Genomic DNA, 16,906 nt, shown 5'->3' with positions numbered 1-16,906 from the left:
CCACAGGTCAGCTTTTGCAATACTTGAATATTACTGTTGCATCTCCCCTTGATTTCATTTTCTCCAGCTAAACATAGCAGGCTCTTTAAATCATGTCTCACTGATTTTGATTTCCAGACTCCTGGCTGTTCCTGTCTAGACACAATATGGTTTGCAAATATCCTTTTAAGATATGTTGCCCACATAAGGATGCTAAAGGGGAGGAAGTGACAAAATGTGTGCTGTGAAATTATTACAAAAACACTACCCTTTTGTACTTATGTGACAGTACTGCACAAAAGTACATAATGGGCAGAGCCTGCATTGTGACATCTAGACAAATGATTCATTGTCTAGATGTCATTTGATTCATTTCACTCCAGTTAGCTTGTGTAACCAGTGCATTTTATTCCAAATGCAGACTGAATAATGCAAAATATAGTTGCACTATTATTTATTGTAAATGGATATTATTATTGTATTAATGCAGATTACAGAATTTACAATATTCAATACTCCATGTTCTATTTCCACTTATTTTCTCTATTATAGCTTGGAATTTCAAAGCTATTTCTCAATTGGGAAGTACACTATGTAATTAAAACTCTATAGATTAATATAAGGAACTATACCAAAAAAATCAGCTAAATGGCCATTGCAATAGAATAGTCATGCTACTTCAATCTATCAGTATTTTTCTGATACTGTTAGGTCCTATAAGGTCTTTGAGAGGAAAAAGTTCCTTTTAAAAGATGATTGTGGATAGTTAATCCTAGTGCTTTTACTTTATAATCACATTTCAAAGCTGTGGACTTTTCTTCTCAAAAAGAAGTCCACAAGTAACAATAAGATGTTGTCACACGTATGAGTCATTCAAACAGCTGCATGTATTATAGAAGGCAATGTGACTTGTGATAAAGTAAAACATGAATGCTTTTTAAGGAATGTTTTTCTGTTATCGCATCTCTAGTTCCACAGAAATGAATTTGAATTCTTATGTTTGTATTCATTTAGCAAATAGCAACTTCTCCCTGATGAAGTGTATCAGAACCAGAACTTTGCTGTGCCCAGAATTCCATATTCAAGATATTGTACATAATGAATTGGATGGATATTCTCTGCTTCTTGCTGTTCCCATGTAAATTGTACACCAATATGAAATTAAAAAGGGTTATAGAACCAAGATTTAAAAATAATCTCAATTTCTTGTAAAACACAAGGAACTACATAATTTCACACAACTGTTTCCAAACCTGTACAATACTGTAAAGGGCCTAGGCCAACAGAATTAATACCTTCAATCTTTTCTTTCAAATTTTAGTTCAGATACAGGTAGTCCTAGACTTATGACCACAATTGAGCCCAAAATTTCTATTGCTAACCAAGGCAGTTGTTAAGTGAATTGTGCCTCATTTTATGATCCTTTCACCACAGGTGTTAAGCAAATCACTGCAATCATTAAGCAAATCTGGCTTTCCCCATTGACTTTTCTTGCTGGAAGCCGGCTGGGAAGATTACAATTGTCATGAACATATTCGAGTTGCCAAGCATCCAAACTTTGATCACATGACCTTGGAGTTCCTGCAATGGTTGTAAGTATGAAAAATGGTCATAAATCATTTTTTCAGTGCTGATGTAACTTCAAATTGTCATTAAACAACTGGTTGTAAGTCAAGGATTGCGTCTACTAAGCATGGCATTAACTAGTATTTTTACAGGACTGTTTTAGGACAGATAAGCTTTTTTCAAATCATTCCACAAATCAAAATGTTCCCATATAGTGAAAAATTAGCATATAAAGGACTGTTCCAATCAACCATTTTCTCAGATATGATTGTATTATACATGTTTGCACACCAGATAGATATTGAATGCAATATCAAGCAATTTTAGAATGATTTGACTCACAGAGTAATCCTGTCCATGATGATATGCAGTATACATTTATATACTCTCCCAATAGGATAGATCCACCAACAATTTTTGAAATGCAATTTGTATCAAACCAGACAAAATTATCAATAGGATACTATAATGATACCAAGATAACTTAGCTCACTGATAACTACCTATAATAGTGATTTGGTCTGAACCTAAGTGATAAGAGATAAAACGCTGTAGTAGAAATAATATAATTTTAATGTGGATATTAAAAATGGTAGTGAAATATTGTGAAATTAATGGATTTCTTCTTTTAATAGAGTATATATAAACTTGTAATAATTTTAGAATTTCATTAGTGGTAGCTTCATGGGTTTGCATTCTTAGATCATGTGGCAGATTTTGTGATGATTTGTTTTAGTTTTCTTCTTTTCACGTAATTCCATGCTGCCTTTCATTTCTATGAATAATGTAACTACCATTTAAGTTTCTTGGTATCTATTTATTTAATACATAAATTCTTAAAAGATATTAGAGAAGTTAAGAAATCAAGGAACTTTAAGAGATATTCTTTTTTTAAAAAGAAATATGTAAGTAAGATCTTCCTATATTTTTGATCTGTGTCTTTGAAATGGCCCTCCAGATTTTAAATTGTGTGGGATGTGGCTGTTTTAAGAGGAAAAACCTTTCAAAATCACATGGTCTCCAACTATTTCCAAGCAATTCTTTCCTCCCTCAGCAGCTATTCACATTCAATCTCATTACTCAAAAAGATTACTTCAGTTTTTAAACAGACTTCTCAGAGAAATGCAAAGGTTATGCCTTCTATAGGTGTTGGATGTAATGTATTTAAAACAGGAATAGGAAAAGCCAGCTATGATAACTAGAATAGTAACAACCTTAACCTTTGTTGACCTCCTGATGTTCCATTCCCAGTTCATTAATTTACCAAAAGTTATTCTCATTTTTATTATTTATGGTTCTTAGCTATGGTTGCTGCATATTCACTGAACATACATTTATCTTATTATATTCTTTATCTTGTGGTTCATTTGTTAGCTGTCTATTTACTATGAAGATACTGTCTAAGTTGTAATTATTTGTAAATGTCTGCTTTCTACTATGTACATTAGAATTTTAATAAATCCATTTATTAAACCTTCCAATACCTTTTATTACTAAATCATAATTTTATGAATAGTATTAGTAACATTGTGCTGTATTCTATTTTGCTTCATTTTGTTTTGTTTTTCAGATTGTATGTGCATCCTTATCTTTTCTTTTATGGAATCATTTTAATCATTTAGATTTTGTATTTATTTTAGCAATCTTAACATGTTTTTATAATACGGTTGGTAAGTGAATCTGGCTTTCCCATTGACTTTGTCATAATGTTGCAAAAGGTAATCACATATCCACAGGACACTGCAATTGTTATAAATATGAGTCTGTTGCCGAGTGTTTGAAGGTGGCGCAGTGGTTAAAGGCAGCACTGCAGGCTACTTCAGCTGACTGCAGTTCTGCAGTTCGGCTGTTCAAATCTCACCGGCTCAGGGTTGACTCAGCCTTCCATCCTTCCGAGGTGGGTAAAATGAGGACCCAGATTGTTGTTGGGGGCAATATGCTGACTCTGTAAACCGCTTAGAGAGGGCTGAAAGCCCTATGAAGCGGTATATAAGTCTAACTGCTATTGCTATAATTTTGATCCCATACCATGGGGATGCTGCAGTGGTCATAAGTTTAAAAAATAATCATAAATCGCATTTTCAGTGCCGTTGTAACTTTGAATGGTTACTAAATGAACTGTTTCAAGTTGAGGATTACCCGTAGTAATAATGGATTTAATTCAGATCTGTGTTTTGTGGATTATTCATTTCAGGGAAATTCATAGAATTAATCTATGGTATTTTACAGCCATTTCATTAATGTTTACTTATGAAGGAAGTATTTTAGTTTAATTATAATTGTTAAGTAAAGTGATTTATTTACTGTACAAACTGAAGTCAGTGAACTATGCCACATTAGAATTGAATTAGTAGAGTGTCTAAATATCTTTGAAATGCTGAATTTGAAATGCTAACTTTTAAATGAATGTATATAAAGTATAAACTACACATTTCTTGAATATTAATTTGAAGTCATTCATGAATACTGACATGCAGTAATAATAGTATCCTGCATTACTTTTGTTATGCTTTTTACACATAAATTAACTTTACAAAGCCAAACTAATGATATTGTCAGAGATCCCAATGCTAACTCCTAACTTAAACAATTAAAGAATAGACTAGGAAGAGAAATGTTTGGTAGAATGCCAAATATTGTGCTTATAGTTGTCAGTACATCAAATAAGTAATCTGTTTTGCTTTTGCTTTACCACAGTGACTCCCTAAAAACAGGCTACAGTTTTATAATTGTCAATACTACATTTCATGACTTAAATTCTGAAACAGCCAATCTCAATGAATAACAGATATAGGTTATGTATTTTTATACCTTCTAGATATTCTGAGAAATTTGTAAAATAAATACATTTTAATGTGCGTTCAGAATACTGACTTCATGTAGTAAAAATTGGGGCAAAAGTAATTGCAAGAGTAGATTAATTATTTAGAATGCTTTTTTTACTTGACATCATCTTCATTACACACTTTATGAAGCTTAGAAAAAATCTTAACTAATTCTAGGTTATAGCATCACATTTGCAGTTACATTGGCAACAAAATAAATGTGTTTCTTCATCAGCTTCCCTTTCTTGAATCCCATCATTGCAAGATTATATCCTACACCATGGATGTTTGTGACTACAGTCAAGACTTCTCAGTTATTTTTATTGAGTTTTCCATTTTACATGCTCATTACCATGTAGTTTACATTTTAAAATATTTAAATATAAACAAATGTTAAAATCTGAGAAAGTGCCCATTATGTTTAGCTTTACACAGAGAAAGGGGGGGGGAGTGAGTCTGTGAAGCTTTCCAAATTAAAAGCCCACATTTTGTTTATCTGGAGCTGCTTATATGAACATTTAAAGCCAACTTCTGTTCCAGACAGACTTATGTAAACTATGGTTGAATCATGATTTTGAAGTGTTTCTCTGGATTATTGTAGCATAGTTGATTGTGGATATATGTGCATACATTTATATGAAACCATTGTTTGAAATGACATTGTAGATAATCTACAAAATATTTGTTGGAAAATTATGGGAAATATTTTCTAAAACTTAAATGGCAGAAGGGTGCTATTTTTGATGAAAACAAGCCAGAAGCTGATATGTTTCCATGGCAACAAGAGGAGCATTAGACAGTTGAGCCAAAGATAGGGAAAATGCAGATGCTGGGCAGTAAGGAATCTCATTCCATCTCTCTAACAGAAGAGTTGGTCTTCTGATTGCTTTCTCTCAAGCTATTTCGAAAATGTTAAAAAGAATCCCTCAATTTTAATTTAAACCAGCTTTAGAAATATGAATATAACATAATAAGACCCATAATAAATATTTTGTATTCCCATTGTTGTATATAATAATAGTCCTTCATTGCCAGACTCTAAAGAATAGTCAAATAGTGTGACTGAAAAATGATAGTCAGTACTGATAAAACTGTTTTCTAAACAAGTATATTAAACTTGTATTTCATAATACATAAAAATGAATAAATAAATGTACTCAAATTTGTTTCCTAGGGACAATTTCAAAACCATTTTCTCCTAGAAAATATATGTAATCACTATTTAAAACTTGTTGAGTATGAAGCTTCTAGTGTTTTTTAAAGATATGGATTACTAGCTTGGGCTAATTAGCTTGGGCCTGCCTGATAGAATTATTTTACTGGGATTCAACAAAGGGGATGCAAGTTGGTTACTCCACCAAATAGATCAGATCAACAATCAACTCCACAAGAAACTAAAACTACTTTTATTGAAGGTGGCTATAACAGACTCTTGTAAGTCTAAGGTTGTACTCTTCTTATACTTAGGTGAATCAAGGAAGTATCTAATGACACCCAGCTGCATTTCTCTAACATTAAAAGCTGGGAAAGTTAGACATGGTTTCAACTGATTCTTGATTGAAGTTGTGAAGGTTAGGATGAATTTCATTTATATGGAACCATTGTTTTACATGGAACCATTCCTTGGCTTCTGGACCAAGGAATTAAAGGAATGAGTTGTCATAGAGAGATTGTACCTTAATCTTCAGGAAGTATCTGGAGATATTTCTGGGGGCAGAACGTAAAAGTACCAATTACCAGATAAGACTACAATATCAATTGCAGGAACTTCTTGATATAGATAATCATTTGCTCTCTGTTATTCAGTCTATAATTTAACAAAAGGGATGAAAAGTGAGGCAGCCAATGATTACAATGAAAAAGTTCTTAAAGGATCTTTTCAAACTGTGACAAAGTGCATGAAAGTGACAAATGATCGCTATGGTAAAGGCAAATTTAGTTTTGTGTTTATTAGAGAAAAGAATTTGAAAGCAAAATTACCAATATTGTAACATTGTTGTGTAAATCTGTAGTACAAGAGCACTAAGAATGATACATACAATTTTGGATTTCACATTTCAGAAAAGATTTTGTTCAGCTGCAAAATATGAAAAAATGGCAATTACTATCATCAAGGAATTGAAACAATTGAGTTGACCAAACTGAAATTAATATAATAAAAAATCAGAATTATCTATTTTTAAAATGCTAGCTTAAAGCTATGTTTTTTTTTAATTTCTGCTTTTAATATATATGCCATGTACGTGTTCAATATTGCAGTTTCATAAAGATGCCATAAATTTAAAAAATCTTCCAAATTATAGCTAAGGCATAGAGTAAGTTGTTTGGGACAGAAAAGACACCATTAGAAACTACTTTTGTTACAAAATGAAAGAAATTATCTTTAATAAATATGTAGCAAGAGTATGAGTCATGGGAAGCCTAAAATTAGTAGTCAAACCTCCTTTTTTCTATAGCAATTGCTCACTCGTCACCCACATCCAATCAAATGTTAATCCATGAGGATCAACTGCCTTCAAACATTGATCTTCAGACTCCTGATCCAAAATACTCTGCTATTCATTATAAGTTGTTAGTAGCAATTGTGTTTTTTAAAGAAAAATAATAATATATTAAATATTTGGTATGAAGCATGAAGATTAATTATTTGTTTTATCTAGGTTCAGTCGAAATGTATTGCTTGATGACTATTTAAAGTTATTCTCACTGTAGAAACATTCCATGCCTCAAATCTGTTTGAGGTGAATCTCACTGATCACATGAACCATCATCTGCCTCTGGCAAATATAGCACTAGTCAATGAATTTCATATGATTCAAGATGTTCATTCCCTTTGTGATTGCTTTAGAAAAGAAAATACAAATCATATAGATTAAATGAAGGAGATCTGATATAAGTAACTGTAGCTACATAGAATTTTTAAAAAGTTTAAGGTCAATACCATATACAAAACAGGAAAAAAGGAAATTCTTAAATTCTAATACACTGTAATCACGTTCCTTTCTTTTTACATGTAATAGAAATTATATTACAAATCATCTTGTGAATCAAGGGCTCACCCAATATAACTTTTTTGTGTATTCCTGCAAGTCATTGTTGATATTTGGCAGTAGTCTGACAAATACATACAATTTTTTGACAAGGTTTTTCAAAGTGGTTTGCCATTTCCTGCTTCCCAGGGCTGAAACTGGCTGAAGATTACCTAATTGGTTTTGTGTCTTAGGCAGGAGTAGAATGCATGGTTCCCCATGAGTTTCCAGGTTTCTAAGTTAGTGCTACAACCATACATTAAACTGGATCTCACAAATCTTTTATGTCAATATAAATAGCAATCTAAATCTGCTTATTCAAAACCACATCCCTCTGAATTCACTATTTATTCTCCAGTGAATGTAATGGTTTTAATATTAATTAGGAATCTTTGTGGATCTAGAAATTAAATCAAGGCAGAAACAAAGATTGTTATATGAAAATAGGACGTGGATATCAGTAAGGAAAATTGAATGGAAATCATCTGATATATTTTTAAAAATTTTAAGGATATATCTATATATTATAAAAACATATTTATAAAATACAGTTCCTGATAAATAAAGAAATTCAGCATTCTATCATGGAGGAGCAAGAACTATATCACCCAACCCTTTCCAGTTTAATAATTTTCACATTTTTTTATCTTTAAATGGTAGAAATTATATGACAGGATTTCTGGAAATTGTCAATTAAAGAAGAATGGTATTTATTTATTTTAAAATGTATATAGTTTCCCATCTTCCAGCCAACTCTGAGCAACTCCCATTCAAAAGTCTACTTCAAATTAGGCACAATCCCACTTCAATCAACACATAATACTGGAGTTATCAAACTTCTAAGTGATTATATTATTGTGTACTTTTTTATGAGATTCATGTGCATTTTTTTAAAAGTATGGTTCATTCTTTCTTATAATATTGTTGAACTATTTTATTTATTTTAATAGACAGCAATACAATTATCTATAATTTAATAGCAACCTTTTATGGTATTCTTTCCTAGCTATTATATTCTATATACCTCAGAAAATAACAATACATAGTTGACTTTATACCTGTGACTTAAAATTAGCTTTGGAGGGGGCACTTCCTAGGATTTTTAAGAATGTAGACTAGGATCAAAAACTGAACAATATTCCTCTCAAAAGTCGATGGAATAGATTCTATATTGTTCCTAAATTGTATTATTTCCAAGAAAACTATGGATGTGTCCATATAGGCACCAGGTATCAAGCTTGACAGCTACACATATCTATTTCTTATATATATGTGGTATTTTTGAAAAGTATACTTTAGTAATCAGGTTCTATTCATATCATGCAATGGTGAGTGTTGTGCAGGAGCCGTTGGAGCTGCCACCAGACTCCGACAGCGAGGGGCCCTATGAGTCGGCCCTGGAGGATGTGGAGGACCCTGGACAGGGTTCCAACTCTGAGCAGGGCGCAAAGAGACTGGTTGGCCACCAGGTGGCGCCTGAGCCTTGGGCCAGTGGGGAGGAGACAAGGGAGAGTGATCCAGAAACCAGCAGTGAGTTGTTCCTGGATGCACGCCATCGAAGAGCTACTCAGCGTCAAGAATAATTACGCAATTATAGGAGGTAATTGCGCTCAGCTGGTGGTCATTAGGCTCCTCTCCAGGCTATAAAAAAAAACTGCTTGTGACACGCCCCTCTTGCAGAAGTCAACGCATTGACTAAAGAGAACATAACTAACTTGGCAGGCTGGATTGCTGCCAAGGTTTGTCTGAATTGCTGCCAAGGTTTGTCGGACTTGCTGCCAAGGTCCTTATCTGTTTGTTTGCTTCGCTTTCAGCCACCGAGATTCTGGTCTTGTTACTAAAGGACATTCTAATTAAACTTGTCTCGGCTTTCATTACTGGACAGAGGAGGTCAGAACAGGTGAGTATGTGTGTTATGTATTATATATGTGCCGTATATGTGTGAGTGTTTGTATGTGTATGTGTGCATATATGTGTATGTGTGCATATGTATACACACACACACACACACACACACACACACACACACACACTTTACAACTCTTTAGTCTTAGGTCACCACACCAGCCATCACAGTGTGAAAAAAATGGAACCCCGTTGTTCTACACCCTGTCTCTCTACAGTGAAGTTCAGACACTTTTGAAAGAAAATTATTTTACAGTACCAGAAAAATGCAGCAGGCAATTGATGAGATGAGATTTAGTGAAACCACTGTATCGTAGTATTCTCCCTTCTACTCAGCCTCCAAGTCAATAGCTCAATGTAAATAGATGTTCCTTTCATATGTAGGATATGCTAGCTGGTCATATGCAGCCATAGCTAGGAGGAATAAACAGGTTACCTGAAGGAAAGCTTAAGATGAAGCGGAAGATGGGTGACTAGCTTGTGGCAGTTCTATTACACCTATTGCTTACACTTAGAACAAGTGAGCCTGGGACAAATTTATATTACCTATGGAATACTGGAGATATTCCATAGGTAAGGTATATAAGTGGTGGCTTTTAATATAACTAAAACTGCATTTTTCCACCCACACCACTTGTCCCTTGAGACAACCTTCCCAGTGAGGGTCTTTTCCAATAGGCAGTTAGTTTACATATAGCCACAGTCCACCTCTCCATTACAAGCAGAGAAATGAAGTACTTAAGTTCACAGTTCCAACTGGAACACTATAGTAAAGAGTGAATAAAATAGAAATATCAGTTGAAGTTCAGAAATAACACTACTTAGCTGACTATGACAATAAAGTGGAAGTGAAATTAGTTTAACTTTTTGGTTTAATTACAAAACTAATTTGTAATTTAAGTAAAACTGCTTAACTGCTATAACATTATCAGGGACTTTTATAACTTTTAATAGCAGCTTATCCATTAAACAATCAGCTGCAAAGGTTAGCCTTTCAATGTTAATATGTCTTTTAATACATAAATGGCCACATTTTTGTTTTATTTTATTTTTTCTCTGTGCAACACTTTCTGAAATTGAATTAATATAAAATAATGTTCAATACTCATATTCTTTTGATTTCTTGTTCCTAGAAAAATCCTCCATTGTCATTTGCACCTCAATAATTAATATTCAAAATAAATTACCTCTTAATATATTTCTACATAGAGGTAGCATTTTCTTTCCATGAAAGTTTTAATCCATTAAATAATCTAAAATAGTAGTTATTATTTTCACACTACACATCTGGATTCAACACTTTAAAGCATCTGAACAAACAAATATTGTCATCTAGCTTATGGATAATACCGAATGTTTCTCTAGCTTTCTGTGGATCGTTTTAGATGAGGAAGTACTTATTTCAAACAATTCTGGAAAACTCTTGCCACTTTGTGGTGATTAATAAATATTCTGTTTTTTTATTTGGTATATTTGCATTTTTATCATTGGATGTTTATTCAAAAGTGTGCTAGCCAGTTATAAGCACAGGTCAATAAGGTATAAGCTACCCATTCTGTTCTACTTCTCTGACATAGCTATTCTACAAGATTTCAGATCAATTCTGTGTAGATGTAACTCATTCCTTTTTGCTGGAACTTATTCCTAGTATAAGGTATTCTGTTGAGGATCAAATGTTTTGTTGCAGTAAAGGTAAAGGTTTCCCTGTCCAGTTGTGCCTGACTCTCCGTTTCTTGGCCAATGGAGCAAGTGTTGTCTGAAGACAACCAAAGGCATATGGAATTCTGTTACCTTCCCACTAAAATGATACCTATTAATCTACTCCCATTTGCATGCTTTCGAACTGCTAGGTGGCCAGCACCTGGACTAGGAAGGGGGGGCGGGTAATCAGATAATGCTATTTGTTACACACATGACACTCTATTCTGTACTTCAGTAGACAGGCCTATAGATTCTTCTGAAGTTTCCCAACTTTGTTATTTAAATACATAGTAAGTGAATTATTACATAGCTTCATGCCAGTTTTTATTATTAAGACTTTTCCCACACTATCTCTTATAAATAGTGTTCTCTTTTACACACCTGATTTTGTGGATACCAGAAAACTAAGTCATTTCCTTCATAAGGTACCATCTCTTTCACACACACAAGAAATCCAGATGTCAACATATTCCTACATCTAACAACTGTCATCATTTTTTTAAAAAAATGGACAGGTGACCTATTCATACAAAATAACTTCACAAGCATATGCCAATCTGAGCTATTGGGGAAATAATCATGACAAATATACAGATGTAAGAATTTGGACTTTTGTGCAATGTACTTAATGATGGTTAGTCTTCAATGGGAATGGCACCATGAGTTACTCTCCCTTTGTATGACAGGTATGCCTTCTAATTTCATACCCACTCACTACAACAAGACAGGTATTATGCAACATCTGGATACCAAATAATGTGCATAACCTCCCTGGAGCACCATCATCATTCAGGGCTATTTTGTGTAATGTTAGTATATCATTATTCCAGCTGCTATAGCCATAGATATATGAGTCTAGTGTACATGGCAAGAGCTTGTTTACCTGAGATATATATGCTGGCAACACACTTACCTGTGTCAATGTAACATCGAATCACCATTATAAGCCTTGATCTGCCTTATGTGAAATGGGGGAAAGGGGAAAGGCAGCCTTCCCCAAACTGGCTAGATTTTGGGCAGAAGCCACACTGGGGAAGGTACATTAAAGTGCTTTTTATGGTGGTTGTGGTGGTGGTGATATATAAAATAAAGACAGCAAAAGTTGCAACTCTATTTCCTTCAGGAGATTCTTTTGAAAAAGCACATGTAGGATGGTGTAGCGGGGGCCTTTCAAAGATTAGGAGCGCTTCCTACTCTCTGTCTAGGTGCGCTCTCCCTCCTTCCCCGGCTCTTCTCGCTTACCCTGGCGGCGCGGGAAGAGTAGGGATCCTCGAAGAGTGCCCACATGCGCGGTTGGAGCCTTTTCCAGCGGCCGCCGTTTCCGTCAAGAGGGGACCCGTTAGCAGAGGAAGACGAGGAGGCGCCCAGAGCCCCCACGTCCTCGATGCCCAGGCGCTTGGCTGCTAGCTCGTCATCGTCCGGGTCGCCAGGTGGCTCGCCGGTGATCAGGTCGGGCGCCTCAAAGATGTCCAGCGCCTCCTCAGCGTCGCGGTGCTGCCTGTAGGTCATCCAGCAGCAGGGCTCCACGTCGGTCTCGTCGATGCCCCAGAAAGCCAGCTCTTCCTCGAAGAGGGGCCCGCACACGTCGGCCGGGCAGTGCAACTTCCCGGTGCGGTAGTAGTTGAGCACGTAGGCGAAGACCCCCGGGTGGCGGTCGAAGAAGAATTCGCAGCACGCGCCGCTCCCGCCACGTGCGACGACGACGCCATTGGCGCGCGAACTCCAGCCGCTCCCGCCCACAGTATCCAGGGGGCCGCCGCCGCCGCCTCCAGGGTTGGGGGCCGGGTTGGGGGCGGGGAGAAGCGGCGGCTGGTGGTGCTCCTCTCCGCCGCCAGGGGAATCGCCTTGGGGCTGGCAGGCGAGCAGAGCCAGCCGGGTTCCCGGCAGCGTTTTCAGGGTGCTTCGGTAGGTCTCGTGCCTGGTGCCCCCGACGTTGAGGATCACCCTCTCGTTATCGTCGAGCTTCCCCATCTCTGTGACTCAGACATGACTGCGGGCGAGAAAGAGAGAAGAGACGGGCAATGTGCAAGGCGCTTATTTTAAGGCCGCCTGTGGAAAAGACAACAGAGTATTAAGTACCAAGGAATCCAGCGGGGTGCCGGGGGAGAAAGGAGCCTCCTCCCAGGGCGTCCCTATGGGGAAAGAGACGGGATCTTAAAGGAAGGGCCAACACCCGTGGACAAGAACAATCCCAGAGCCATAGCACTGGGACCCCTCTTTCCAACTTAGGCACCTCCTTTGGAATCCGTCTCCTGCTTGTACCCAACGTGAAATCGTCCCACTCTGGAATCTTCCTTTCCCTTATTTTTCCGTTCCACACTCTTATCCTTGAGCAAAATCAATCTCTTACCGCATCTCTTAATTTGCTCCTTCAAAGTTCTTTCCAAAGTGGGGATAGCAGGGAGGTCATTGGACCTCAGCAGCGAGAAAGTTACTCTATAACGACTCAGGAACAAACCTAGCACTCCTAATAGCTATTGTCCTGAGCAAAATTCAGCGCAGAGTCCTCACACTCCTGCAAAAGCACCCTTATTTAGCTTATTATCAGGTGGCTTCTGCCCCTCATCCCTGTCTCCTCCCCTCCTTCCTGTTCCAATGATGGTCTGGACTCTTCCTATAAACGTGCACCCGCCCACCCATTCCAATACAGTCAGCGCTAAAACGCCGTTTCCCTTTAGCAGCCGTCAGCTTGGTCAACCTTACTCATATTTCCTCTTTGGAATTCTTGAGATCAAGTTGCCTAAACTCAAGGGCGTCATCTGTTCATCTTCTAATTTTAAAAGAAGACCTCCAGGTGGAAAATACCAGAGCTTTACTGGTGACAAAAACAGTCTTTACGCCCCTCCCCAGCAAGTCGTTCTGTGGGCACACCCTAAATAGAACCAATGTAACCTTACCAGCACATTCCTATCGCCAATACTAGATTTTATTTGTCAATTGTTTAACAGAAACATCTTGTGATGGTCGCTCCCCTCCCCCCTTATTTTCAAATCCATCTCAATACCTTAATCACGGAGAGAAAGAGGCTTTTCTTCACGTTCCAGCCGCTCTCTGTCCTTTCTCAGTTGCCTCCAGACTCCTTGTGTGTCCGTTCCAAACAAAGAATTCCTCCTTGTGCGGCTTTTCCGTCCATCTTCAGGTGGCCATTCCAGCGCCCTTGACTGCCAGCTCCGAACGCAATAAAAGCAACCCCCACCTGCTGCTAGGAAACCTATCTCCTGTCCTTGTGAAAAATAGATGAGACGCTTTAGCATCAGGCAGAGAAAAACCACCACAAAAACATGGGGAGTGGAAAGCGTATCAACATAATGGGCTCCCAGCAAAGGAAGAAACCACTGCTGCTTTAAGCAGGCGACTCTTCAACTGGCCCTTCTATGACTCCCAAGGTGAACCAGAAAGAGGCTCCTCGCTTTGCTTCTCTTTTTAAGAGACGCGGAGGAAGAGAGCTGTCCTTTCAGCACCACTCTCCAGCGATTACTGTTCGTGGCAGGGACCTTTTGCAATTTGGGGGGGGGCGGAGGGGGAGATAGTGTAATTGCGACAATCATTAAAAACAAACCTCCAAAAATCAAAAAGATACAAAAACGCTCTAACTCTTTTCCCTTTACATGCTGATTACACCAAAATAGGAGCATCTAATTTGATCTGATAGGAGCAGCAAAGTGACACTTAGCTACAGGTGAGAACAACACAGAGAACATGAATACTTTGGTAGAATATTTAATGGTTTCAAGGATTCAATGACTGACCACCTTAACACTGAAGGAAATGTAAAAGTGATGATGATGATGATGATGATGATGATGATGATGATATTTCTTTAGGTATCTGCTTCGTGTTTTACCTCTCTCTCTCATTGATCATGCAAAATAATTTTTCTATAATATTCTAGCTGTCTCTGTGAATGAATAGCTTGGATCAACACAACCCTACCATAATACTTAGGAATTCAAATTTAGTAGCATGCACTTAATGATCCCAAAGTTCTAGAGAATCCTTTAGAAGTACCTTGAAATGAAGAATGAGATGAACGCTGCTACCTCCTTCAGAAAGTGGAAGAGAGAAATCACTGCATCGCACAAATATATTTTTAAATATCTTTCAGTAATGGATATGCAATCATAAAAAAGGAATACGATTCATTTATGATCATCACTCTCTTTTGAGCAGGGTTCAGGGAATCCGAAGGAGGTCAGGTTGTGATGTGTGCTTCCCATTCAAATTCTCAGCAGTTAGACTTTTTTTTGTATTTGATAGCATTTAATTGTTGATAATCTCAAGAACCTTCTGAAGGTAACTATGAAATATTTAAGTGCACTTTTACATACTCTCGCAAGTGAATATCAATTGAATCTCCAAAGTAATCTCTGATATCTCCAAGATATCAAATGAAATGTATATACTGGATAGTGAAAATATACATAGGAGACCCTGAGAGAAACATCCCAAATAACCCTGAGGCTAGATAGAGACTGCCTCCACCCAATAAAGTCTAGGAATGTATTTGCAGAGCAGGTAACTGCATTGCTTATATCAAATTTATATGTGTGTTCCTTCCAGCTTTATTTTATTAGAAACACATTCTGTGACTATATGATATGTTTTTGGATTAACCAGTCAGTCCTGGGGAAATTTTTTTGTTTGTTTATATCAATTTCTTTTTTAATAAAATTATTGTTAATAATTGATTTCAGAATTATATTTGCAACTATAAACTTATTAAACTCTTTCTTGCATATTATGTTTTTTCTTTCACTATTATTAGTGCTTAAGAAATCAAAACATAATATATTTTTAAAAACACATTCCCCAGTCTGAAGAATCCATAAAGAATTATTAACACATGAGACTCATACTACAGAGAATTCAGCAACATATATTATTGAAAGGTAGTTTAGAAGAATATGCTTAGCAGTTTTTCGTGTTTGAAAAGAAATTAAAATATGAAATAAATTTGTAATAGTCTCTGCTTCAACTGTATGTGAAATTCTATTAAAACAAATAAGTCAGCCATATACACTTGTCCATGTTTATTAGTGTAAGTAAAAGAAGATAAAAAGGCAAAACATGATGTACAACTTTTCTCCAGCACAATAAGCATTTCCTGATGTTACATGTCTTATCCTAATATTTTCAGCTTCATAGTCCACTTCATAGTCCACTTTGATTTTATTTTATGATTGTTTTAAAACTAGAAGCCTAGGGCAAAACCAACATTTGAAAAGAAATGTGGAGCATTTAGAGTTCAGGAAATTATTTGATACTGTACACCAGCACTGAATGGAAGTCACAATGCTGCCATATAAAATCCATTACAGCCAAAGATGACCTTAATTTCTGCTCTTGTTTTTAAAATAATCAAAACTCATATCATATGGGTAACTGATAGATCAAACCTATCTGTTCCACACTTCTGCTCTGAAAGATAACATCAAGAATGCATTGCAGAACTTTTTTTTTTTTGCTCTCGGGCATCCTTATGAATTATGTCAGTAACTATCAGTATCTGTGAGAAGGGTCGTGTCATCATGCCCTTTCTAGTATCTCTCCCAGGGCCTCTGATCCATCATGTTTTTGCTGAACAGAAATGTTACATATAAGAAAGCACAAGCTCACTGAAGCAATTGATATGTGGCACGTGGAATTATTTTGTAGGCTTCCAACAACTCTGCTCACATTCTTACACTTTATTTCTTTTGAACTTCAATGGTTATTGTGCAGAGAGAACTAATTAAATATGTGCTGTTAAGGCTACAATTTCTAATCAATATTTGCCTGTGCTGAAATTCTTTAAGTACAATACAATAACATGTTTTATAATTATATCGCCTAAATATTGTCATATATGAGGCTGAATGTCTACACATCTTTATTTTCACTTGTGGAGCAATTCCAGTTGTT

At 36.4% G+C, this 16,906-nt stretch overlaps 1 protein-coding gene across 8 annotated transcripts in view; it reads right to left on the bottom strand.

Annotated features, from left to right (window-relative positions):
• Positions 1-14,428, bottom strand: part of KCNC2 (potassium voltage-gated channel subfamily C member 2) — a 64,359-nt gene extending 49,931 nt beyond the window's left edge. For 5 of the 8 annotated variants that reach the window (XR_001313934.2, XM_014073229.2, XM_087723431.1 and 2 more), the window contains exons 1-2: positions 14,010-14,428; positions 12,248-12,995 (exon numbers count right to left, since the gene is read on the bottom strand). Coding sequence is in view for 5 of the 8 variants with exons in the window: in XM_014073229.2 (XP_013928704.2) it covers positions 12,248-12,976 (729 nt within the window). In the remaining 3 variants the exon portion in view is untranslated. Of the gene's footprint in view, positions 1-12,247; positions 12,996-13,355; positions 13,494-14,009 lie in introns of those variants that run through there. The other 3 variants (XR_001313933.2, XR_001313932.2, XM_087723430.1) reach the window with 2 other exon arrangements.
• Between the last annotated feature and the right edge of the window lie 2,478 nt (positions 14,429-16,906).

This window comes from Thamnophis sirtalis, unplaced genomic scaffold, assembly GCF_051295495.1.
Source record: "Thamnophis sirtalis isolate CommonGarterSnake01/CBP01778 unplaced genomic scaffold, rThaSir2_p1.2 scaffold_9, whole genome shotgun sequence".
In the NCBI taxonomy this organism is placed as follows: Eukaryota; Metazoa; Chordata; class Lepidosauria; order Squamata; family Natricidae; genus Thamnophis; species Thamnophis sirtalis.
This window is presented reverse-complemented; position numbering and strand designations above follow the sequence as displayed.